Source organism: Nannobrachium achirus (assembly GCF_963921795.1).
Source record: "Nannobrachium achirus genome assembly, chromosome: 7".
Taxonomy (NCBI): Eukaryota; Metazoa; Chordata; class Actinopteri; order Myctophiformes; family Myctophidae; genus Nannobrachium; species Nannobrachium achirus.
This window is the reverse complement of record NC_137816.1, coordinates 8,814,478-8,838,903: the sequence shown is the minus strand read 5'-3', so window position 1 is coordinate 8,838,903 and position 24,426 is coordinate 8,814,478. Positions and strand designations below refer to the sequence as shown.

The 24,426-nt window shown below is 44.6% G+C and overlaps 1 protein-coding gene across 1 annotated transcript in view; it reads left to right on the top strand.

The window, feature by feature from the left end:
• The window catches only part of adamts17 (ADAM metallopeptidase with thrombospondin type 1 motif, 17), a gene marked incomplete at its 3' end in the record, with an annotated part of 224,751 nt that overhangs the window by 109,068 nt on the left and 91,257 nt on the right, over nucleotides 1–24,426 (top strand). Inside the window, exons 11-14 of the mRNA XM_080730035.1 lie at nucleotides 6,345–6,446; nucleotides 11,745–11,890; nucleotides 15,137–15,306; nucleotides 18,610–18,737. Of these exons, the coding sequence (XP_080586161.1) occupies nucleotides 6,345–6,446; nucleotides 11,745–11,890; nucleotides 15,137–15,306; nucleotides 18,610–18,737 (546 nt within the window). The remainder of the gene's footprint in view (nucleotides 1–6,344; nucleotides 6,447–11,744; nucleotides 11,891–15,136; nucleotides 15,307–18,609; nucleotides 18,738–24,426) is intronic.

Here is a 24,426-nt window from a genome sequence, read left to right as displayed (position 1 = left end):
TTCCAAACACAATACGTGATCATGGTGTTGTTTAAATCCAGCACTGCTGGATTAAGAATTGACATCTTGTTGTCTCTCCAGCTGTAGCATATTAAAACTCATTAAGCAAGCCTCTTCCATAAATGTAAGGCCCATTCCCACTGGGCCAGATAACAGATAAAAAATATATCTATAATATCTACCACAGATAGAAGTACCTGTGGCAAATATCTGTGCGTGGTAGATATATATATTTTTTTATCTGTATCTACCATCCACTTTGAATGGAAAAATATCTAAAGAAAGAGTTTTTTTTATCTGTTATCTGGCCCAGTGGGAATGGGCCTTAAATAAAAAATAAAATGTATTTCATTAAAGGAGTAGTTCACTCTCAAAATTATCGATATTTTCAAGCTCAAGCCCCGCCGCATGTTGTTGTGAGCCATGTATTTTAAGGGACACAAGTTTACTTTGAACTAATTTAGCTAGTGTTGTAATCACAAGTTGAAATAGGCCTATATGTCACTATTTGTGAGCAATGTTCGCCTTGTTTGTAATGCTCCATACTGTGCTTTTTGAAAGGGGGGGGGGGGGGGGGGGGGGGGGGTTGGCATTTCGCCTACCAAAATTTAATTCCTGGCTACGCCCCTGATCTTTACCAACTTTTTTTACGGTGCTATAGCCTATTTTTTGTATGAGTGAGACACAATGCGCTCATTTGGCCTATGCTGTGATGAAAGTTGAAAGCTACCAACTCAAAGAGCGGCATCATTCATTAGTTAATAGTTTCTCGTCGTAAAGTGTTTTACTGAGCAGCGAGCGAGTGGATGACCAGCATCCATCGGTGACGCGTGAAGAAAAAAAAACAAGCCCACAATCCCACATGTGCAACACGTTGCATAAGCGATCCTTTCAAGGTTCACATGTGTTGTTTCATGAAGAATGTTTCTTGTAACTTGTTAAATCCATTGGTGAGAGAGAAAAGGAGAGACGAACAGACGTGACTCGCTGCTGCTTTAGCAAGCGACCAAGCGTCCAGACGCAGACGGTGTGGTAAGCACTGATTGCCATGTTTGCTAATTATAAGCGACTATGGTCTTGATTTCCGTAAAGTTGCTTGTAGGCCTATGTATTGATCGTTCTGGCTGCTTTTTATTTGTTGTGATCTTTTAGATCGGTAATTGTCAAGTAGCTGATGTGGCGATGCTTATAGTTTTAAATTGCTTTTGTGGCCTAGATAATATCACTTTTTGGGGCTTATTTTCGTACACCTGGTTGCTTATTTCTCTCGCAAAGTCTGGCAACACGGATTTTCATTCCGTGACGGTTTAGTAGTGAAAACGATGTATTTTATGGCGATGCCAGCATTTTTGCTCATGTGAAAACACCCAAAAAACAAAACTCGCGACAAATTGAAAAAGATTATGCTAATTATTTTGCAGGAAAAATTCCGGAACTGTAGTGAAAACATGCCTTATGACTGTGGCAGTAGAGAGAGACTAAAAGGTGTTTACTGTTTACAGAGACAGGGGATACTGTAAATGCAACAGAAGCCCCTGTGGTATGCCAGCCAGTGTCAGCTGCTGACAGCTTTATAGCTCCGGAATAAAAACCCACACCTATGGACAAGCAGGTCACACTCAGTGCCACAGCCTCAGCTATACTGTTACACTCACCATCCATGCATATAGTGTGTACACACCACTTCCATTAAGAAAGTGACTTAAGCCCTTTGCACACAGGACAGTTGCGTTGTTTTTTTTTTCGTTTGCTGCATGAATAAAACGCATTGGATTTGGTGTGCAATGCTGTGCGGAATCGGCGCTGCGGATCCCAAAAGAAGTCATAAAAGGAGTGATGAGTTTTTTACCGCATGCGACAAGACGCACGAATTGAACTGGGTATCGATCGAGAAAATAACGCACGGCCGCAGCCACTCGTCGCATGGCTAATTTGGATCCGGTTTGCATTAGGTCGTAGATAATCATTGTTTTCTTTTAAAAAAATGAAATTGTCCGTTTTATCCGTGCGGATAAACGCGCCTGTGTGCAAAGGGCTTTACTGTAAGGATAAGTCATTAGCCTTCCATATACACAGACTACACTGACCTAGCTTGCCCGGGAATGTGAACAGAAAAAAAAGACGCTCCTTTTTGTACTGTGCAACTATTTTGAAGACGTGTAATTGGTTGTGCATTGCAACGTCGGTAATGTCGCACGAGTACCTGTACTTAGTTCTTAGCTACTGAACCAAAGACTAAAGAGAGGCCTCGTAGCAGGAATGGAAATGGATCTGTAGTCAACCAAATGTCATTCATTACAGTACATTTTTACGTCTTCTCCCTCTGTTTTTGGTTTTTAAAATAGCTGGGATTCCTGAAACAGGCGACTGGTTATTGAAGTCTGGTATGGCAGGGCTGCAGGACTGGGCCTACACACCTGTTATTGACTTGCGACACAACCTTTGCATAGGAAACAGATGCATTCTGAGCTCTAGGCCTGTGGTTTGATTGCCGTCAGCTAATCCTATATAGTAACAAGCAGTCTACCAGGTGGAGCTGTTTTGTTTGTTTAGAAGGATTTTAGAACAGGGGTCTTCAACAGGAGGTCCGGGACCCCTAGGGGGTCCTCAGAGTTACTACAGGGGGTCCTCCAAATCCTTGTGAAAAAAAGAAAAGAAAAAAATCCTTGTGGGATAGAAACCTTTTTTTCTCCTTTTTTATATTACCACTTGAACCCTAGCGTCCATATTCTGAGAACTAAAAAAAAATAGCTGATCTACAAGCTCACAACGCCTCGCAGCGCGAGGCGTTGTGACTGCGAGGCGTTGTGAGCTTGTAGATCGGCTATTTTTGGCATAGAGCTTTGGTGTAAAGGGGAAAAAGAGCAGACTAAGTACAGAGTGAAAGGTCAAGTTAATTAAGTATTGATGGTTCAAGTGGTTACATATCTGAAAACACAAATTGACATGAATCCAAAATAAACTGATGATTGTGCTGTCAAACGATGGAATCTTGGGGGTCCCTGCTTCATCTCTCTCTCAACTAAGGGGTCCTTGGCCTGAAAACGTTGAAGACCCCTGTTTTAGAACAGTGGTTCCCAAACAAGAAACCAAAAAAGAAATTAGACCTTTGCCTGCAGTGAAAATAGCAGATCTACAACTCACAACGCGTCGCTCGCGCTGCATTGTGTTCTTGAAGATAGGCTATTTTCACTATTTCTTAAACATTTTCTTTTTTCCTAATTTATGGAATTTCTGGGATTTGTCTTTGATTTCTTGATGAAATCACTGAAAGAAATAATTGAATTTTGTTTTTAATTCATGTATTTATTTATTTTTTGGCTTTTTGGGGGAATGTTTTGAATCAAAAACAAAATGTCGGAAACAAAAAATAAAGGGACCCGTACAAAATGTGTCCGCGACCCACAAATGGGTCCCGACCCAGGGTTTGGGAACCAGTGCTATATATAGAAAGTCTCAGGTTTCTACAACCTACACTAGTAGCCCGGCGGCTACAGAGATAATTGTTCACTTTGTGATACAAGCACCAAATTTTGCACAAAGTTTCCTCTGGGACCTACTTTTTCCAAAAAGCAAGTTAGCCACTCAATTAAAAACAAATAGGGTTGGGGTCCCATTGACTTTATATACAGTAAAATAATACAACAAAATAAATCTGCTTTAAGTAGCAAGTGAGGGGTCAAACTAGGGGTTTTTCATGAGCCTGAATCCAATGCAAGCATTTGTTTTGCACGAAAAACATTCCTTGGGCAGAAAGGCCCCCACAAAAGCGTGAAAACCACGGTGAAAAGTGACGACTCATCACTAAACCATAGTGTTGTGGTGGCCTTTCTAGCCCAAGGAATGTTTTTGTGCAAAACAGATGCTTACAATGGATTCAGCACCATGAAAAACCCCTAGTTTGACCCCTCACATGCTATTTGAAGCAGATTAATTGTTTTGTATTATTTTACTGTATAGAAAGTCAATGGGACCCCAACCATATTTGTTTTTAATTGAGTGGCTAACTTGCTTTTCTGAACAAGTAGGTCCTAGGCATTGTTCATGCCAAATTTGGTGCTTGTATCACAAAGTGAACGATTCTATCAATAAATTGACTTGTGGCCGCTTGACTAAGGTGTTCCTAAAGTTCCTGACCACCACCGTAGAAACTGGGTTTCGCTTCTTCCACGCTCAGGGACGTGCTGGCCATTGGGAAAAGCGGGACACCTCTCGAACGGCCGGTTCATTCCCGGCCTGGAGGGGAAAAAATTCAAATAAAATGTCGGCCTTCGTTCCATTTTAGGGGCTGGGTCGGCCAACAAAATAAATCGTCACTGTCGGGCAGAAACCTTGTATCTCCAAGTTTCAAATTTATACATTTTGTTCGCAAAGCAAAGCCCTGCTTCATCATACAAGGCTGTCGCACAAAAGTAGTGAAAACAGCAGATCTACAAGCACACAACGCCTCGCGGTGCGAGGCGTTGTGTGCTTGTAGATCGGCTGTTTTCACTAGTTTAAATCATTTTTAAAACGGTTTTGGACATACAAGGTTTCCACCCGACAACGACGAAATATAACTCATGTAATTGGACCCACTGGCTTGTCACTTGTCATGATATGAAATGGCAAATCTTTGAGTAGCAGCAGCGTTATAGAGAGATCTCTCTCTCTATAGCGTGCAATGAGGGCCTCTACAACTCTTTTTCCCGGGCTGAATCAGGGGCCCAGCATGTCCCTGACTGTCCACGCTGCATGCAGCTCTGCCGGGGGCTCCAACGGATACAACTGCCTGCGTTGGCGGCCAGGAAGCTGCTAGGTTCTCTGTCACTTCACTAACGACTCCCTACAGGTTGGCTGAAGCACCTGTGGAGAAGGGAGCGGAACTGAGAGGGATGTTCAGGGAAACTCACCACCGGTGACTCATGTGTATCGGAGGAGACACATGGTTGTCTCCACACCAGGGGTTTTCAAAGTGGGTGACGGGGCACCCTGGGGTGCCGTGAAGGCAGTCCAGGGGTGCCACGAGATCATTTGATAATATTTGGAATTTATTTGGACACTTTAAAAAATATTTAGTATCATTTTAAACTTGAAGTACACAGTTATTTTCAGTCAGTTCTAACCAAAATGGCTATTATCTCAACGTTTTCCTCGCAACATAATCACTAAAATATCGTCACTGTCGGGCAGAAACCTTGTATCTCCAAGTTTCAAATGTGTTACGTCTTTTGGTAAAGCAAAGCCCTGCTTCGTCATACAAGACTGTCTCACAAAAGTGTCTCACAATGTGCTTGTAGATCGGCTGTTTTCACTAGTTTATACATTTTATAGATGATAAATACATAAGGAACGGTTTTGGACATACAAGGTTTCCACCCGACAACGACGATATGCTATAAATATAAGGTATATAAGGTGCTGGGAGTGAAACAAGTGGGGATTGGCAGTGACAGGGATTATAGACATGAGGGGGAACATTACTTTTAGTCTAAATCTGGGAGATTTTGTTTATAGTTAATACAATTTTCTTTAAACTGTGTGTGTGTGTGTGTGTGTGTGTGTGTGTGTGTGTGTGTGTGTGTGTGTGTGTGTGTGTGTGTGTGTGTGTGTGTGTGTGTGTGTGTGTGTGTGTCAGTGGCGTCAGTTCAGAAAAAGCTAAGGCATGGCAACATGACTGGTGTCTTGCACGCGCGCCTTCGCGGCATGATACATTTATTTTATTTTTTCCCCCCGTTTCTACGGTTTCTTGGGCTGGATATGGCAGCCTGGAACGGTTGTTCAAGTGCAGCTAAACTTGGCATGTTCGTAAACGTGCCACAATTAACAATAATGAATTGCACCTGTGCAGCTGACCTGCGGAACCTGGGAGTATACCATCTTGTCAAGATGGGGAGAATACAATTATAATACCTTGTTAAAGTGACCATTTTGTGAAATGTTGCATTTGTAGTTATTTTACTTAAATTAACAACATAATAACCCGCACAGATAGACAAAGAGACATTCATGGATTTATATTTAGATTTTTTCTAACAACACCTCCCCCCCATTTCGACCACGCTGAGTCGAATGGTGCAGGTCCCAACTCTCTACGACCCCTAGAAAGAGGTCAAATCACGATTTCCAGGTTAGAGTGACTGACTTTTCCAAAAAGTGACTCCCGAAAACCAGTTAGAAGCATGTTTCAGATGATTTGGAGTCGAATGGTAATGAGTTGTAGTCACACTTTTTTGGGTCCCTAAGGTCTGGACTTAGACGATTTCACAAGGGGGCTGTAAATTAAAGTATCAAAGTTTGGTGCAAGTTACACTTTTTCTGACTCACCTTTTGACGACAAATCCGTGTGTGTGTGTGTGTTCCAGCACCTGATGTGTGCTGGCCTGTGGTGTCTGGTAGATGGGGACACTTCCTGCAAAACCAAACTGGACCCCCCGCTGGACGGAACAGAGTGTGGAGCAGACAAGGTAAAGCTCTCACTGCTGAGCCGTGTGTGCATGTGTTCCCCTTCAGGGGCGTCACACCAAATTCTGGGCCCTGGGTACAAGGATTCACTGCGGGCCCCCCATGAATGTTAACTATTGAAAAATAGCAGATCTAGAAGCTCACAGCGCGGCACCGAGTGCCGCGCTGCGAGCTTGTAGATCTGCTGTTTTTGAAAAATCGTGAAAATGTGTGCATATATATATATATATATATATATATATATATATATATATATACGGTATATATATATATATATATATATATATATATATATATATATATTTTATATATATATATATATATACATATATTATATATATATTTTTTTTTTTCGGAGGCCCCCTCCCCCGAGGGCCCCGGGCACGTGCCCACCCTTGCCCGATGGTAAGTCCGCCCTGCATGCACACTATAATAAGCCCATCTGCCCTGATTAAGCCAGTGCTCTGGTTATTCGAATGATCGTGTACACACACCGTTCATCTGATTACCAGAATTGGGTTAATGTCTTAATCAGTGTAAGCAAATCCAGATTAAAAGGCAGCTTTTCTTTTTTTTCTTCTTTTTTTGCCCAATCGTTCGATTTATTTGGGGCATGTAAATGCATTGTTGGAATTCTTTCTGGTTTCCTAACCATAACTCATACTCCATGGCTTCCTCTGTTTCTTCACCCATGGTTTCTGTTTCCAATTAGAACACATTTTAACATAATATACTTATTTGACTGGGGTCACCCAGGGATCACCTATTCCCTCCTTACATCGCATCTCTTCGCTGAAAATAACTGATCTACAAGTTCACAACGCGTTATGTTGCGACGTGTTGTTGTGAGCTTGTGGGTCTTTTTTTTTTTTTTTTTTTCCACCAAATGTTCACCCCAGAATAGGGGCGCTAGGGTTCATTTGGTTGAGACTGATTCATACTTCATTGTACGACTGTGTAGCTTGCAGAAAACAGACGATCTACGAGCTCACAAGCCATCGCGACACGGTCATGCGATGAATTATAATCATGGCTTCAGGGGCGCGTTTAGGTTCTCCAATATTGTTGAACAGTTAATGCAACTAAAACCAGTCAGTCACACTACAAAATGCTACCAAATAAACCACCGTCAGTGTTAAAGTTTAGAATAAAGAATCCTCAGAGAAAGCTTGCCTGGCCCTGGAGCGGCAGTTGGTTCAGAACCGGCTCTGTCTGCCATAGTGTACACTACACCAAATACCCTGTTGAATCCCATGTAATGCTGGTTGTTTGCTTGTACGTGTATCTTGTTTGGATGGATAATAATGTCTAGTATCTAGATATGTGTGCATGCATAATTGTAGAGGCACTGCACAGACTGTGGCGATACCCTCTAGAATATCATACATGGGCAACTGGCGGCCCGGGGGCCACATGCGGCCCCCACCTCCACTTAATGCGGCCCGCAGGTTAATACCGGAATACTGATATATCATTGGTTTCAGCTGTTACAATTCCAAACATGACCTGCTTTAATTCCTTCAGTCTATATTTAGTAGCTTAATGATGAGTATAGTAGTATTAAAATATTTTGTCCAATGAATTTGTATTTAGGTTAATATATGAGTATATAAATAAAAAATAATAATAATTCAGGATTCCAATTCAAAAGAAGCAAAAATGGCCGATCTACAAGCTCAAAACGCATCGCAGCGCGATGCGTTTTGAGCTTGTAGATCTGCTATTTTTGCTTCTATTGTATGCGATACTATAGAATGACAAAGTAGGACATAGCAATATGCAATGTGGCCCTCTGGAGTGAGTGTGGAAATATAGTGGCCCTCTGGACTGAAGGTGGAAATATATTGGCCCTCACCATCATCAAAGTTGCCCACCCCTGCTCTAGATGGTCAGGGAATTTTAGCAGAACACCTGTCAAAGCCGGGAATACATTTGTTACCAAACGTCCAACATTCAACATCCCTAGGATAATCTTTGACAGCTAGGGTAATTCTGGGTCTCATTCACTTACTATAAGGGAAACAATTACTCCCAAAAATATGCTTCAAGTGGGATGTGAGGGGTCTAACTAGGTGTTTTTAATTATTCTGAATCCATTGCAAGCATTTGTTTCACAACATTGGGCCAAAAACAGGCCCAAAGAACGATGGTTTATTAATGACTCATCACTTTTCACAGAAGACAACCATTTAAGAGCAGGGAGATATACTGTATAAATCTATAACAAGCCGTTTTCCTGTGAAGTTGCTTGTAAACATTCATAGTTGCGGGTTGCTTTGTTTGGGCTTGTTTCTGAAAGTGTTGTTGCGTATTTGCTTTCAAGATTCTTTTTTGAACATAGCTGATGTAATAGAGCGGTAAAGTGGTGAAAATGGTCACTTCTTTTGGGCTTGTTTTCATAGACCTGGTCGCTTGTTTCACTCACAGAATCTGGCAACCGGAGTTTTCCTCTCCCGTCTTTTCTCTCACCAAAACAAAACACAAACCCCCTCCCCTTCACTCCAGACGGGGGGCAAAGACCCTCTCATCAAAACTGAGCAAGTCCGGTTTCCCATCAACACGTCAATACAAGTCCCGATCCGCTGCCGACAACCTGCAGACAGCAGCTTTATTGGCAGGAGACGCTTTCAAACCATTTCCGACGGCAAATCGTGGCTTTACAGCATAGGGGATGACGCCATTTCCGGTTGTATTCTATTTCTAGAGTCCTGGGATGGCTCGCGGTCTGCAGAAGAACGCCCTCTATCATTCAGAATCACTGAAAACACGGAAATGGCGTAGATCTACGTCAATGGTGGTCAAGCATTCTACAGGAAATGAGGACAAACAAGACTTTTTTTTTTTAACTCTTTATTTCTCAAAGATTTTACATTTTTTCAACAATACAAAACAATAAGACAATAGGTAAGACAGACAAAAAAAGTAGATAAAAAATAAGGTACATTAATAAAAAATACAATGAAATAAAAGAGATCATGGGACGCCCGGCACAGTTGTCAGGCAGTCATATTTACAGGATCTATTATTACATTCCTCCTAGAGCCGCATCCCACTTCCAAGCCCATTCACGCCCACTTCACGTCGACTTCAACTCATAGCTAGATCAGATGTAGATCAGATGTATGTCGGTAGAACTCACGGAATACCGCCCATAACCCTATGCCGTCCGCTGATTCGCTTGACAGAGAGAGAGAGGACAGCCTCACGGAGTAGGAGAGGGAAGTCAACACAAGGCCAACAGTTAGCTAAACAAATGATGTACTCATGTTTGCATAGTCAATAGCACTACTGTCCACATTCCAGTACATTCCATGATTTAGGCACGAGTCCCGATCACATTTACATAATCTTCATGTATGTACATCCCATTACAGCAACGTAACGTTGCTGTAACCGGAGAGAGTTCTTAACCGGAAGTGCGTCCGGCCGTCAAATATGTCCGACCGGAAACGTGCTGCGGCACAATAGTTCCGCCACAATAGTTCCCCCCCCCAAACTTTTTTTTTAGCCATATGAGCTTTTCACGTTAACAACGAGGCGAGGGGGCGTAGATGTGAGCGGCGCGAACCTCTAGTAGTTATTATATAACATGCTATATTGGATATCATCAACCTTCATAAAGAAGCAGTCACCCAAATGTCTTAACCATTTCTCCCACTTCCTTTCTCCTACCTCCTTTTGGAGTCTCAAAGAGTAGGTCATTTGTTCCATAAGATGCAATTGTTTCACGATGTTAACATATAGGTCTATAGTAGGAATTGTTTTCTGCAACCAATTCTTAGTTATGGCTTTTTTACATGCCACGAGTAGTATCTTGAGTAAATAAGAATCGTCCTGACTCAGTTCATCCGGAAATTGTCCAAGATACAAGAACTCGAATGCATCGCTGATATTGAAGCCCATTATTTTTTTAAACCAATGTTGTTATTTCTGTCCAGAAGGGTTGTATCACTGGGCAAGACAAACACGACTTTTGAGTAAAACTTGTGAACCTACTGCCGCCACTGCAGTATAACCACCATGTGAATGTTTCAGTTTAGTTATTACCATATTTTGATTAGTCCCAGTAATCGGGTAATTAGTGTGCATGTCAGTGCAGTACATGTATGTCGTCATGCTGTAGGTTATTAACTCATACGGAGCCGATCCCGAGAATACTCGTGAAAAATACTCGAGTATCATGGTGCCGATCCCGAGTATACTCGCGAAAAGTAATATATTACTGTAACGGCGGTTATCCTACCGGGTACATGCGCGGAAGGTCCCGAGACGATCTCCCTCGCCGATTCATCATCATCACGGATCCACGAGCACAAAATAGTAATCCCATAACATTGAGGCAGACGGGGAATCTCATCTTTAACTGTTCTGCTGCCGTTGACAGTCCTCACCGTCATTGAAAGGGTTAATACCATGGCGCCGTTGACGGTGAGGACTGTGAATCTTACTGTATATACAGTAAAGATATTATTACTTACTGTACGTCGCTCCGGTCCCGCCCACATCGGCAATGTCCGCGATTTGTTTACAACGCACGTCGGGCGTGCACGCGAAGTGAAGCTCCTCCATAGTAAATCCATTGAGAGGCCCATAAAGAAACTTCAATAACTCATAAAAGACATTTGTATACAAAAAGGGGTCTCCACTCTGCACACTCAAGACACGGGATGCGCGCAGCCATGTTTCCCTTCTGGACCCACACTGTCATGTGACTAGATGACGTAATCGTTGCCGTCAAGTGATAATCCAAAAAAACAAAAACAACCCCCTTCCAGCCCTTCAAAATAATAGCGGCGGCCTATGGAGGAAACGGCGTGGCACCGAGGCACCAAGCAACCTTCAGATTAAGAGGCACTAATTGTGTTAATGTCCATTATCTCCAAACAACACTTTCAAAGCGAGGATGGCTGTAGATTCTCGCTTATATAACACATGTTGAAAAGCACCGATCGGCCATTACACAACACCATGTGGACGATGACCGCTTCCTGTGAATGACGCGATGACGTCAAACCGGAAGTGTTTACGCTATGGACTTCTGGCCTTCAAAATAAGACAACGGTCGTGGATGCAGCCTGCGGGAGGCACGCTGGACATTTTAATCCGTTAATTTCAGGAGCACGAAATGAGTTAAATACCGGTACTCTTGGGTATGTTTGTACATGTGTTAGCAGCAGGCATATCCTTCCATATGCATGCATGCACATATGCTCATAATGCTCTGTGCGTGCGTGTGTGTGTTTACACGTGTATGTGTTTGTGCGTGTGTGTGCGCGCGTGCGTGTGTGTGTGTGTGTCAGTGGTGCAGGTCGGGGGAGTGTGTGAGTAAGACGCCCATTCCCCAGCATGTGGATGGAGACTGGAGTCCCTGGTCCCAGTGGAGCATGTGCAGCCGGACCTGTGGCACCGGAGCCCAGTTCAGACAGAGGAAATGTGACAATCCTCCGTAAGTCACCTACCTGACTGCATGCGTCATTCTGTGCAGCCATGGAAGAAGCACACACGTGTTTTGCTTAAGAGTATCAATACTGCAATGTAGAAATACTCTGTAAGGGTGCCCTCAGACCAGAATACCTAGAGTGGAATCTGCCAATGCATTTCAATGAGAATGGAGCGTTTTTTCTTTTTTGCAGAAATCCTCTACTGGCAAAAAATGCTCCATTCTCATTGAAATGCATTGGCGGATTCCACTCTAGGTATTTTGGTGTGAGGGCACCCTTACAATTAGAAGTCCCGTATTCAAAATGTACCTGAGTGAAAGTACAAAAGTTTCTGCACCAAAATACTTTAAGTACCAAAAGTACTGATTGTGCAGAATGTGCCATTTCACAAATTCAAATGTGTAAAAAATCTTTAGAAAATTGCTGCTATTTTCAAATGGTTGAAATATATATGGCTGAAGTGGATAGTTTGTTTTCTAATAATAATCAAAAACTAGTAACTAAGTGAGTATGGAGTAAAAGTACAAAATTTCCTCTGAGTAAAGGCCCATTCCCACTGGGCCAGATAAACAGATACAAATATCTGTTTCTCCATTCAAGTGGATGGTAAGATACAGATAAAAAATATCTGTCACAGATAAAAGTTTTATCTGTTTATCTGGCCCAGTGGGAATGGGCCTTTATTGTGGGGTGACAAGTGTCTTTTAAAAGAACAAAAAAGGAATGTTTTGGACATGGTTTCCACCCGACAACGACGATATATACTGAGGGAGTGAAGGAGAAGGGGAAGCCATAGATGACGGATGAGAAAGAGAGATGGCAGATGAGACACCGGTAAGGACAGTGAGTTCACCCCCAAGCACACAGCGGTGATCATTAGTATGGATGGAGACGAGCTGAAGAAAGGACAGACAGAACATAAGGGAGGTGAGGTGAGAAGAGAAGCGGTGACGAGTGTATCGGCGTGGTCCCTGTAGTCGTATGAGTTTCAGTGCTTTCAACAGAACAAAAACCTGAAAAGAAAATGCAGTGAAGATCTTTTTTCTTTTGGCCATTTTTCACTTACTGATGGGACTCAAGAGACTTTTGAAGCACAACATGGCTCGGGAACAGTCGGTTCCCAAGGCTCCTTACTTACCCCCCGGCTCCACCGGGCGCGTCGAGCGTCGCGTCAACGTCAACGCTGGGAACGCTCCCGTTTTAATCAATGAAGGGTGCTCCACTGCCGACGGTAACGTCAACGTCGGACGCTCCGGTGACGGCGTCCAAACTCGAAAATCGCCCCGGTTAAATTTTTTGACGGCGTCCACAACGTCCAGTCATGTATAAAATATGAATAAAGGCATTGTAGGCTATATTTTAATGTAGGCTATATACTGTACGTGCGTTTCTGCTGTTGGCTATCCATTCACAAGGGTGACTAGATGTCCCAAAAATCCTAGCATATATTTTTATGTAATTACAGCGGTCTACTTTGATACAATTATGTACAACAGGCTATGACAAAACAAAGTGGTCAGTGGTGCATTGCTGCTCTCTGCTGAACATATAGTGTGCGCTATACGTTCACATTCAGGTCACAACTAGTTTTATTCCTGTTTGAAAGTGATTTTCATGTTGTTTTGGAAATGGGCTATATTGGCCATAATGAATACCTCACATTCACAGCCGCTGCGCTGCGGTGGAGCCGGTCGGACGTCAACGTGACGGCGTCAATGACGCCGTCAAGACGCAGAGCAGCGCGACGCCGCCAGTGGAGCCCTGGGCAGGCCCGGATTTATATGACATGAGGCCCCTGGGCAAGGGGAAATAAAGAGGCCCTTGTGCGCGCGCGAAAATTCCACCTCCGGTCCACCTGACCACACCGTGACCTCACCTTCGGACCGGCCCGTGCATAATCTGACTGTGTATCCTCATTGGCTCATTGGAAGGGTCTAAAGCGGATACAGAATTGGAGTTTGTGTGCATGTGTGTAGCCTATGTGTGTGTAAAGTACCGGATACATAGAGTGGGCGGGCTTTAGACTGCACTAAGCTTTCAGAGCAGCTACATGCAGTGCAGCCAGCAGAGCAGAAGCTCTCAATAATAAAACAAAATGTACTGTAACTAAACACAAATATCACTTTATTTGGATTGCAATACTTTAAAATGTCATCATTAAATTTACTCATTCAGGGTCTTTTCAAAATGGCTTCCAAGTTCCACACCACCTCCCTCTCCATAGACTTCCATGTAATTAATAGTGCACGGATCATGCACGCCCATGCCTAGATCATGCACCACGTGTGTCCACACTGTTCACAGCTTTCAAACAAAAAAATCCGAATGGAAATCCGTTCAGGCATTCATGAGCTAGCAGCCATTATGTTTTCTTGAAATGTAAACAAACATGGCTGCCATGTTTGTTGGTATGGGGGTTAAACATGGAATTTCGCGTTTGCGATCATGCCTACTACATTTTTTGGGATCCAAAAAAAATTTTTTGAAAAAAAAAAAAAATATTTTTTTTTTTTTTTTTTTTTTTTTTTAGGCCCCCCCTCCCCTGAGGCCCCTGGGCTCGTGCCCACCCTAGCCCAATGGTAAATCCGGCCCTGGCCCTGGGGTTACCTAATTACATAAACTGACCCTAAACTGATTGAATACAAACTACAAAGTTGCCCTTGTGACTGTGTGTCTATGGCATTATGTGTTTATTATGAGTCTGTGTGTGTTTAGGGCATTCACGAATAGTGATTTTTAGTATTCGAATTATTCGACCTCAAAGTATTCGAATAGTCAAATATTCGACAGTACTGGCCAAACTGTCAAATATTAAGTAAGCAAGAGGCAAACATTGTGAAAATAGCAGATCTACATGCTCACAACGCCTCGCGTTGCGAGGCGTTGTGAGCATGTAGATCTGCTATTTTCACTAGTCACATTAAATGTACCTACAATTCCAAGTGCTTGTCAGGGTGGGGGTCCCCAGTTCAAATATGTTTATTTTGGGGGTCACGGCCTAAAAAGGTTTGAGAACCCCTGGTATAGAGCATTAACAAATTCATCCACCAGAGGCATTGACAACTCATTCTTATGACTTCCTATCTAGCCAAGTTTTATAAACTATATTTTTATTAAAGAGAAAACAATACAAAAATACAAATAAGCGAATATTCGACTTCGGTGAACAACATCGAATAGTGACTTTGATATTCGAATAGTTGGTGAATGCTTTATGTATTTGTCCGTGTGATCCTGTGCCTTTCATGCAGGCCTGGGCCGGGTGGGCGCCACTGTCAGAAGACCAGTGTGGAACATAAGGTGTGTGAGGGTCCCCCGTGCCCCAAAGGGACCCCCACCTTCAGAGACCTGCAGTGTCTCTCATATGACAGACATGCCAGCAAAAAGAAGACCGGCATGTTGACCTCAGTCATCAATGATGGTGAGAGAGAGACACGCACGCACACACACACGCACACACACACACACACACACACACACACACACACACACACACACACGCACACGCACACGCACACACACACACACACACACACACACACACACACACACTCACACACACACACACACACACACACACATAGGTGACATACATAGCTATACCTTCAAGCTGTTTGCATTAGATCAGTCTGTTAGGGATAGTGAACATTATACACACGCATGCGCGCACACAGGCCAGTATGAGCAGCACACATGCAAGCTTTGGCTCACGCACACGTTGAAATGACGCGGCGAGTGATCCGCTCATCCACGTCGTATCACTGTAAAAGTTCAATCGTTTTTTTTTATTATCAGCGCCACCTGTTGGAAAACAGTCTGAGAGGGTGAAAGAAAAGAGTATTTCGCCTCTGGAGCCAGTTTATACCTTTGGCACCGCGTCAAGCACGGTTAAGCAAATTAGCTCGGGGGTTGATCGAGGTCACTGAACAGCGCCGTATTTTTTTTTTACCGCACAGTTGCACTGGAAAGTCCAACGAAACCCAACTGGCCGCAACAGTTAGCAGACCCAGACCGTCCTCGTGATCTTTGACTAGAGACGTCTCCCCCCCCCCCGTCTGCCTTTCATCTCCGATTCCCGAGCGAAAAGAGATCGAGGTCCGCTCGACCGGATGCTCCTTTATTTGACTTGCTAAAGCGGCGGCTGCCAAGTGGGTCACCGTTGTCAGCTGACGGGTGTGTGTGTGTGTGTGTGTGTGTGGGGGGGGGGGGGGGGGGCGGGGGGCATAGCCACATGTCCTTACCAGCAGCTCCTCCCATGTTGGGGCCTCTGCGTGCTCTGCATTTTGATCAGAATCCCCCGGTCTGATTCATTCTCAGCAGCAGTTCACATTATTACAGCTGTTTGCCAAATGGTCCCAGACCTATTATTAAAAAAAAAGAAAAGGACTGTGTTTTTTTTCCCTTCCCTCCCCAACAGGATGTCAGTGTGTTTATGCGAGGGCAGAGTAAAGGTCTCTCTCTTCCCTCCTTCTCTTCCTCCTTCTCTCTCTCTCTCGCTCTCTCTCTCCTTCTCTCTCTCTCTCTCTCTCTCTCTCTCTCTCTTTCTCTCGACTCCCTTCCCTCCCTGGTTGCCTCAGAGAGTCGTTTGAGGTCAACGTTATTAAAGGCCCAAACCCCGCAAGTGCATTTTCTTTCCACCGCGGTCTTTTGCATCGCTGCGTGTTCATTTGAAACGACACTGTAGAGCAGGGTTCCCCAATAGGCGGCCCGCGGGCCATTTGCGCCCCGCGGGGGGCCGCAAATGCAACACCACTAGAGCAGCAACACCACTAGAGCAGCAACACCACTAGTATATCGTCGTTGTCGGGTGGAAATCTTGTATCTCCAAATTTGTACGTTCTTTCGCAAATCGTACAAGGCCGTCGCACAAAAGTAGTGAAAACAGCAGATCTACAAGCGTTGTGTGCTTGTAGATCGGCTGTTTTCACTAGTTTAAATCATTTTTAAAATGATAAATTCAAAACGAACGGTTTTGGACATACAAGATTTTCACCCGACAACGACGGAAACTGTCGCTGGAGTAGTGGGAACGTCGCCGTCGCCCCCTGCAATGTTGTGGCCCTCGGCTTGGCACCCTAGACATGATTCGGCCCTTGGGGAAAACTAATTGGGGAACCCTGCTGTAGAGCGTTTATTATCTGCCGGTGGAGCTGTGCTGTTTGAACGTACCGAGTCAAGGTGAACCTTCAAATGGCCGGGTGACTTGGGGATGGGGTCTTTAACTACTTGCATCACCAGCATCCCTCCCTATTCTGGGGGGGGGGGGGCGGGGGGTTTGCCAAAAACAACAGATCTACCAGCTCAACTACATAAAGTTGCTTGTAGATCGGCTATTTTTGGCGAAGATATTGGTGTAGAGGGGAAGAAGCACTCCAAGTTCAGATGTCACTCAAGTCCATTTCTCTAAGACGAGAGCTTTAGTGGGTCGGCGAGTGACACATCCAGTTCCCAGTTCCCACCAGTATCACTACCAGACTGATCTAATGCAAACAGCTCTATGTCACCGCTCTCATACATTGAACATGGCTGTGTGTGTGTGAGGTGTGTTTTTTCATGGTATTTTTTTTTTGTGAAAGATTTTTGACAGATATGGGAACAAAAACAACGTGATTTACGTCATATGGTTAGGGTAACTTGTGTCAAGGTTATGGTTAAGATTAAGGGATACGGAATGATTGTTGCGACCGTAGGTCGCACTTTACTATCAAAACCACCACAAAGTGTAAGTAACTCCGTCTGTCTGTCCCTCCGTCTGTCTGTCACACCTCACACGTCACACTTTTTCCCTGCTTATATCTCCGCAACCGTTGCCCTGATCCATGCCAAATTTTGCACACACGTTCCTTGGCTGCCAAACTACAACCTCCAAGGACCCCCGGAGCTCCAGGGACCCCCAGGTCCCTGGGGGACCCCCAGATGTAAAAAATGACCAAATGCGCAAACATGACCAAATGACCACCCCAACGGGGCTGCTCACGGGGAATTCCCGGGGACCGCCGACTCCTGGTGCTCCAGAACGGATGCAAAAGTGGTGGCGCCCCCAGTGGAGGACCCCCTACACTGCAGCTCACATAAAATGCCGTAACTCCGGCTAGGAACGACCGGGACAGCCGGGGCCGGTACCTATTCGTCCGCCTTGCCGGCGCGGAGACCCCACCCCTCATTTCTCACATGGCCCTCTTCTAGCGCCACCATGAGGCCGATTCTTGCAAAACACATTTTTGGACACTGCTCCTACAATTTTCGCCCTAAAATCACGCAAATCGGTACACAGTATGTCTACACTCATCCCATCAACATGAATCTCTCCCATATAGCGCCACCTCCAGGCCGATTTTTAAAAACACATTTTTGGACACTGCTCCTACAGATTTTGCCCTAAAATCACGAAAATCACTACACAGTATGGCTACACTCATGTCATCAACATGGATCAGGAAGATTTTGGCAAAACACATTTTTGCCCTATTTGTGGAGATAAGTGATTTACGGTCGCTTATCTCCCGATTAGGGAGCCTTACTGGTTAGCAAAAGTGTGTGTGCGCGCGTGTGTGTGCGCGCGCGCGTGTGTGTGCGCGCGCACGTGCGTGCGTGCGTGTCTGTGTACACGTACAGTGTGTGTTTGTCTTCACCAAAACATTCTGACCATACACAGTATGAGTGTGTGCGTCCATTCATAGATTCATGCACGCGTGCGTGCTTGCGTGTGTGTGTGTGTTTGCAGAGAAGCCGTGTGCGTTGTTTTGCACTCCCGTGGGCCGAGACGTCCCCGCCCTGATGACAGAGAGGGTGTTGGACGGAACGCCTTGTGGACCGTATGAGTCTGACCTGTGTGTCAACGGCAGGTGTCAGGTATGCTGTATAGACATAATGCACACCTATGTGCACGCACACACAACCTTACACACATTATTTGACTATATCGTCGTTGTCGGGCGCAAACCTCGTATCTCCGAGTTTCAAATGTGTGCGTTCTTTCGCAAAGCAAAGCCCTGCTTCATCATACAAGGCTGTCGCACAAAAGTCGTGAAAACAGCCGATCTACAAGCACACAACGCCTCGCGGTGCGAGGCGTTGTGTGCTTGTAGATCTGCTGTTTTCTTTTTTTTTTTTTTTTTTTTTTCACTCAATTTTTATTGATTTTTTCACACAAACAAATACACCATGGCATCCATCATCTCTTCACATTAATCATCATCATACTGTTCATATACAGGCTTTACTTTTTTGTCTTATTTTTCCCCTTTTTTTCTCTTTTCCTTTTCACAAGTCCATCTTCATTTTCATTAGAACATTTCCACCATCATGTCCGTCGTTACACCCTTTCTCCTTATACTGGAGAGTTAATCACATTTACATTCATTGACACTATACACATCTTGTTAACCATCCTTTGTTCAAATAATTCCCATAATATTAACCATCAGTTATTCACTTATCTCCCCTCATCTGTTCTACCTGTTTATGTCCAATATAATGTTAACATCCAAATGTCATGCCATACACGCACTCACAAACAAACTACTACACTAACACAAACACACACACACAGGACTTCCACCTAGGGGCGACTACCCCCTACCCTCTCTAACTAAACTGAGGGGTTTGTCCCCATCATGGACAGGGCCCCCTCTCTAGACCTGAAAATATTCCCTACTCTTGGGTCCTTCCAGCGTCTAGCCAACTACACAGAAGAGTAAAAAAAAAACACCAAACATATCAAAAACTACACAATCCCCCTAAACTAAACATCCCCTCGTCGGTCCCATCTGTCATTCAAATATGCTTCTATTGCAACTCTAGATTCCCCTTGTCCGTTCTTTCCCATAGTATGCGGTGCCCGCACTCACTTTTTTTATCTGTTCTTGTCTCTTTCTTTCACTTTTTCCACCGTTCCACTTTTCTCTCCCGTCTTCTTCCTCAATACTCGCTGCCATCTCTCTACCTCCTCCTTCCTCCGTCTCTCGTCCATCGCCGCCTCGCCTGTCGTCTCTGCTCCCGTCTCCAGCGACACCTCCACGTCCCCCGTCGCCGGGTCTACGACCCGTGTCTGCGTTGTTGGTGGTGTCGTTGATGGTGGTGGTGGTGGCGGCGGTGGTGGTGTCCTCAGGCGCACAAGCTGGGGGCCACTGTGCCAATTCTTTGACTGTTCTTGCCTCCTGTCTTTCCCCTTTTTCAACATTCCTCTTTTTTCTTCTCCCGTCTTTCTCCTCAACACACGCTGCCATCTCTCCACGTTTTCCTTCCTTCGTCTGTCCTTCTCCATCGCCGTGTCAGCCGTCATCTCCGTTCCCGTTTCTTGCTGCGCCTCCTCATCCTGCATCTTCTCCGTATCCTGCGTCGTCTCCTCGCCCAGCGCCGCCTCCACGTCCCCCGCCGTCGATTCTGGTGCCCGCGTCCGCGGTGTTGTCCTCTCCCTGTAGCCTCTAGCTCGGATATCCCTCGCTGCTTCTGCCGCGGACGTATACACCTTCGTTCCGTCGTCCCACTGGACTCTTAGCTTTGTATATGGGGATTGAAACGTGATTTTTTCTTGTTTTAACAGCCGTTTAAGTGGCACGTACTCCTTCCTAAGTTTGACCACTTCTGGTGGGTAGTCATGGTCCCATCCGAGCCTCCTCCCGGCCACCTTTATCTCCTTAGCCCACGCCTTTCTGAGAACCAACTCTTTTACATCAAATCTGTGGAAGTTGATAATGATCGAGCGTGGGGGAGCCGCGTCGTCCCGAGGTTTTCGCGTCAGGGCTCGGTGGGCTCGCATGATCTGTAGCTCCGTGTCCTCTGGTAGGTCGAGTTCAGCCCACATCAGTTGCTCTATGAAGTCAACCATGTTTGACCCGTCTTCTGCTGTTTCTGGACAATTGAACAGCCTTATATTGTTTCTCATTTGCCGCGATTGCATGTCCAGCAGCCTTTCTTGTAGTCTCCTCACCCGATCCTCCAGGTATTCTACCGACTCGCTCGCCTCTACTTGCCACTCCTCCGTTGCTAACACTCGGCTTTGGACCTCCGCTATCTCCGCTTTTCGTTCCTCCATCTCTCCGCTCACCTTCTGTTGCTGCGTGTCCATTTCTTCTTTTAGTATCCTTATTTCTTCTTGGTTCTCTCTCCTTATTTCTTCTTTCAGCTTTACAAAGTCTTGTCTCACTTCTTGTCTAAAAGTTTCCATGTTTTGTTTGATGTCAGCGAGTCCTCTGATCACCTCCGCCATTTGCTCGGCTGTCGCCATCTTAGCTTCTTCTTATTTCTCTCAAATACTTGTTTTTAAGCACCACTATGTGTTTTTTACCGGTTCTAGAGTCGCCCTAGCTTCTTCCACACACTTTTTTTTTAAATGTTTTTATCTTACATGTAGTTTTGCATAGTTTATTTTCCGACTATCGGGGAGCTTGCTTTTCAGGCTGTTACTCCATCCGCCATCTTCCCGGAAGCCAGATCTGCTGTTTTCACTAGTTTGTATCATTTTTTAAAATGATAAATGCAAAAGAACGGTTTTGGACGGTTTTCACCCGACACCGACGACATACTGTATCTCTCTCTCTCTCTCTCTCTCTCTCTTTCTCTCTCTCTCTCTCTCTCTCTCTCTCCCTCTCTCTCTCTCTCTAGTTATTTCCAAGCGGTTCTGTTCAGCTGGCTAGGGGACCTGGCAGGCATGTGAAGGTTTGGGGTTTTAATTGGCCAGTGAGCTAAGCGGGGTCAGCCCAGTGTTTCCTGTTTGGTGACCACTGACTGTATTTATAGCAGCACTCCCTGAAACAGAGGATGAGAGGGTAGAGGCACAGAGAGAGAGAGAGAGAGAGAGAGAGAGAGAGAGAGAGAGAGAGAGAGAGAGAAGAGAATAGAACAGCGAAGTCATGACGTGACTCACTCATCCCCCGGTTCCACGGAAGTAATTCTCTATGGAGATTAACATTGAGCCGCCTTAAATCGTCTCATATAAGCGTTGCGGTCCAAAAATAAACAAACGGTCTTTGCGATATTGTCGGCGAGGTGGCTCTGTATGATTTATGATAGTCGGTCACTCATATTTGATAAAGCCTGTTTCTAGCGAAACTAATTCGGCGACAGTAACATTCGCGTTTTATCACCATCAGTTGATTCTTCATATCCATATGAGTCAAACCGCCGAGATAATTTGTTTATAATTGGAACACAGTTCTTATATGACGCGATATGAAAAAAGGTCTATGGGAATTCAGAATGGGGGAAGAAAACCGCGAACCAGTTAGGATGTGTAAATTACCTCACACTTCATTACTCTATGGGTGGATGGAGGAAGAAGAGGAGGAAGAAGGAAGAAGAAGAAGAGGAGGAAGGACAGCGTGGGGAAGGAGGGGATCAGAAATAGAACCTATAGGACAGGGTTCCCCAATAGGCGGCCCGCGGGCCATTTGCGGCCCACGGGGGGCTACTGTCTGGCCCCCACTATCCCCAGTAATAATGGTGGTATAAGAGCAGCAACAACACTAGTATATCGTCGTTGTCGGGTGGAAATCTTGTATCTCCAAATGTGTACGTTCTTTCGCAAATCGTACAAGGCCATCGCACAAAAGTAGTGAAAACAGCAGATCTACAAGCACACAACGCCTCGCACCGCACCGTTCAAAACGAACGGTTTTGGACATACAAGATTTTCACCCGACAACGACGAAACCTGTCGCTGGAGTAGTGGGAACGCCACCGTCGCCCCCCTGCAATGTTGTGGCCCTCGGCTTGGTACCCTAGACATAATTCGGCCCTTGGGGAAAACTAATTGGGGAACCGTGCTATAGGAGATAGAGAGATAGCTCCCATTTCTGTGTCAGTGAGCGATTGGACACAACAGAGCAGTTCGCGGGGTGAGGAGGACAGAGCCGGTGACGGTGCGGAGGACAGATTGCTACAATCAGCCTCACTCGCTGGCCCATCAGTCAACAGCATGGTGGCAATGATACCCTGATCCCTGACCAAAATGACCTGCTGAGTGGCACACCATTTGACTGACTGACCAACAGACAGACAGACTGAGACCGACCGACTGACGAGCAGAGAACGTGGCTGACAGATAGGGCATTCACCAAATATTCGAATATTCGAACATTCGGATATCAAAGTCACTATTCGACGTTGTTCACCGAAGTCGAATATTCGCTTGTTTTATTTTATTGTTTTCTCTTTAAAACATATATAGTTTATAAAGCTTGGCGAGATAGGAAGTCATAATAATGAGTTGTCAATGCTCCTGGTGGATGAATTTGTTAATGCTCTATACCAGGGGTTCTCAAATCTTTTTAGGCCGTGACTCCCAAAATAAACATATTTGAACTGGGGACCCCCACCGTGACAAGCACTTAGAATTGTAGGTATTACATTTAATGTGACCAGGTTCCGCAGATACATTTTGTGAAAATAGCAGATCTACATGCTCACAACGCCTTGCGTTTGAGCATGTAGATCGGCTATTTTCACAATGTTCGCCTCTTGCTTACTTAATATTTGACAGTTTGGCCAGTCCTGTCGAATATTCGACTATTCGAATACTTAGAGGTCGAATAATTTGAATACTAAAAATCACTATTTGTGAATGCTCTACTGACAGACAGATCAGCTGTCTTACCAAGAGTCTGATGACTGACTGATTGGATTGAAAGACATTTGCAGACTAACTGACCAACTAACTGAAAGAATTACTCGTTGGCCGACTGACCTGACAATCAATTATTCCGATGTACAGTAGCGTCGGTAAAGTCGGGGTGTTTGCAACCTGTTTGCTGTTTTAGCGTATGTTCGACTGAGACAAAAACCTCAACGGGTGACCTGCGTTGTGAGTAGGGGTGTAACGATACATTTTAATAGCGATTCGATACATATCACGATACATGGTTGACGATGCGATACATGGACAATATTGGTTCATTCATGGCGATACGATACGATTCGATTCAATGATTTAAAATCGATATAGTAACTATTTAGCAAAGAAATTAAATCTGTGTGAAAGGTGTGGATATTGTTGGTTTTTAAGGGAAACATGTATTATTATGGATATAAATAAATTAAACACAGTGATTATCTGCCAAATACATGGACATTGTATATTGACAAACCTAAACCTTGACATGAACCCAGAGATTACACACATTTATCGATAGACCAGTGTAGCTATATGGAAAGGAAAAGTAATTAAACGCCTCCTTTTCATTTTTTCTACTTAAAAATGCTAAATACAATGCACAAGTAGGTAGTATCGATACAATCGATTCTTTGCACTGGCGATTCGATACGATACAAAATAAAACGATACGATTAGATTTTAGCTGTTTTCATTTCGATATTAAGTTAAAAACGATATTTCGATGCAGTTACTATATCGTTACACCCCTAGTTGTGAGTAATCACCTGTCTTTCCCCGGTCGCTGTGTCTGTGTCTGTGTCTGTCTGTCTGTCTGTCTGGGCCGTGCCACACCACAATAAACTCAAGGTTGTCCTTTTAATCGGACCGTTTCACAACACTATAGAATCCTCCTGTTTAGCTTTAGTGGGTTGAAAATGGAAATGTTGA